The sequence below is a fragment of the Triticum aestivum genome, chromosome 6D (genome assembly GCF_018294505.1).
Source record: "Triticum aestivum cultivar Chinese Spring chromosome 6D, IWGSC CS RefSeq v2.1, whole genome shotgun sequence".
In the NCBI taxonomy this organism is placed as follows: Eukaryota; Viridiplantae; Streptophyta; class Magnoliopsida; order Poales; family Poaceae; genus Triticum; species Triticum aestivum.
Window position 1 is genome coordinate 448,521,307 of NC_057811.1, and position 1,496 is coordinate 448,522,802.

Genomic DNA, 1,496 nt, shown 5'->3' on the forward strand with positions numbered 1-1,496 from the left:
CACTCCCACTGATACGTGGGTCCCACCATCCCTCCTCCCGGCTGCACCGCACGCGCCCGGGCGATCGGCCATGAGCGCCTTCCATACGCGGATCGCTTTAACTCGGCCAATTACTACCGCGCAAGATACCAGCCCTGCCCTTCATCCCTCTGCTGGACGCGGGACGGCCTTCGAGGGCAGCGAGGTAAAATCGCCACCCGGGGCGTTCGCAGTGCCGCTTTTTAAGCGGAGAGGCGGGCGCGTCCTCCTCCAGTCCACCACCCTGCGAGCTCCTGCTCTGGACTCTTGACGGGAAGAGAGAGAGGAGAGGGGGATGGCGTCGAGGGTGCCGACGTGGAGGGAGCGGGAGAACAACCGGCGGCGCGAGCGGCGCCGGCGCGCGGTGGCCGCCAACATCTTCCACGGGCTGCGCGCCCGCGGCGGCTACGCGCTCCCCAAGCACTGCGACAACAACGAGGTGCTCAAGGCGCTCTGCGACGAGGCCGGCTGGACCGTCGAGCCCGACGGCGCCACCTACCGCAAGGTCCGTCCCTCCCTCCCTCCCTGCAACTGCAAACTCCTTCTCCTTCCTCTCCTCCGTCTCGGTGCTGTTTTGCTTCATGCATGCGTTCGTGCGCGCCGCTGTACGCACGCACGTACGAACATTAATTCTTGCCGAGCTGTGGAACGATCTGATCCCGTCTCGTTTGGTTGAGCTCTTTCTTTTTTCGGTTCGGCGATTAATTCCTTCCGGATCAAGTGATTCCTTTCTTTTTAGGGTGGATGGATTGAGCCGTAGATTTCCACTCCTCTCTGGGTTTTGCTATGGTTTGCTTTGATTTTCCTTTCTTGTTGAAATTCTCCCTTCAATGGTTCCTGCATGGTGCGGATGATGTCGAATGAGATGCCGATGCGCATGCGGGACAAGGCAAAGGGGAACCACACGCACATCATTACGTAAAGAGTGTGTTTGTGTGCCTGTTTCCAAGCAAAAGCTATAGATAGGATTGCAGCAATGCGTATTGCTTCTTTCCCATTATTAAGTGAGGAGGTCTGTAAAGTTCTGTGGTTTTTTCTTCATGAAGTTAAATCTTCCACGAAATTGCCGCTATAGCCTCGCAATAGTTGTTGGGAGCCTCCGCGCAATGCTATGGCCACAGCCGCGAAATGCTCCGAATATCCCGCTGAACGATCCAAAGTTTAGCAATAACCTACAGAAATCCTCTCTCCTGACCGGAAAAGTTTCTGCTGTAGCCCGCTATAGTTGTTGGGAGCCTCCGCACAATACTATGGCCACAGTCGCGAAATGCTCCGAATATCCCGTTGAACGGTCCAAAGTTCAGCAATAATCTAAAGAAATCCTCTCTCCTGACCGGAAAAGTTTCCGCTATAGCCGCGATTGCCCGCTATACGGCTGCTATAGCTGCGGAGAGAACTCGCCGCTAAATCATTTTTCCCGTGATTTGTAACTTTTTTTCCAAAAAATGCGAGGAGATTTGCTCTTACTTGAGAGAATA

The 1,496-nt window shown here is 54.9% G+C and overlaps 1 protein-coding gene across 1 annotated transcript in view; it reads left to right on the top strand.

Moving 5' to 3' along the window:
- Window positions 1–268: 268 nt before the first annotated feature.
- The window catches only part of LOC123141920 (protein BZR1 homolog 3), a 3,435-nt gene continuing 2,207 nt past the window's right edge, over window positions 269–1,496 (top strand). The window contains exon 1 of the mRNA XM_044560983.1: window positions 269–523. Coding sequence (XP_044416918.1) covers window positions 314–523 — 210 coding nt within the window. The 5' untranslated portion in view covers window positions 269–313. The remainder of the gene's footprint in view (window positions 524–1,496) is intronic.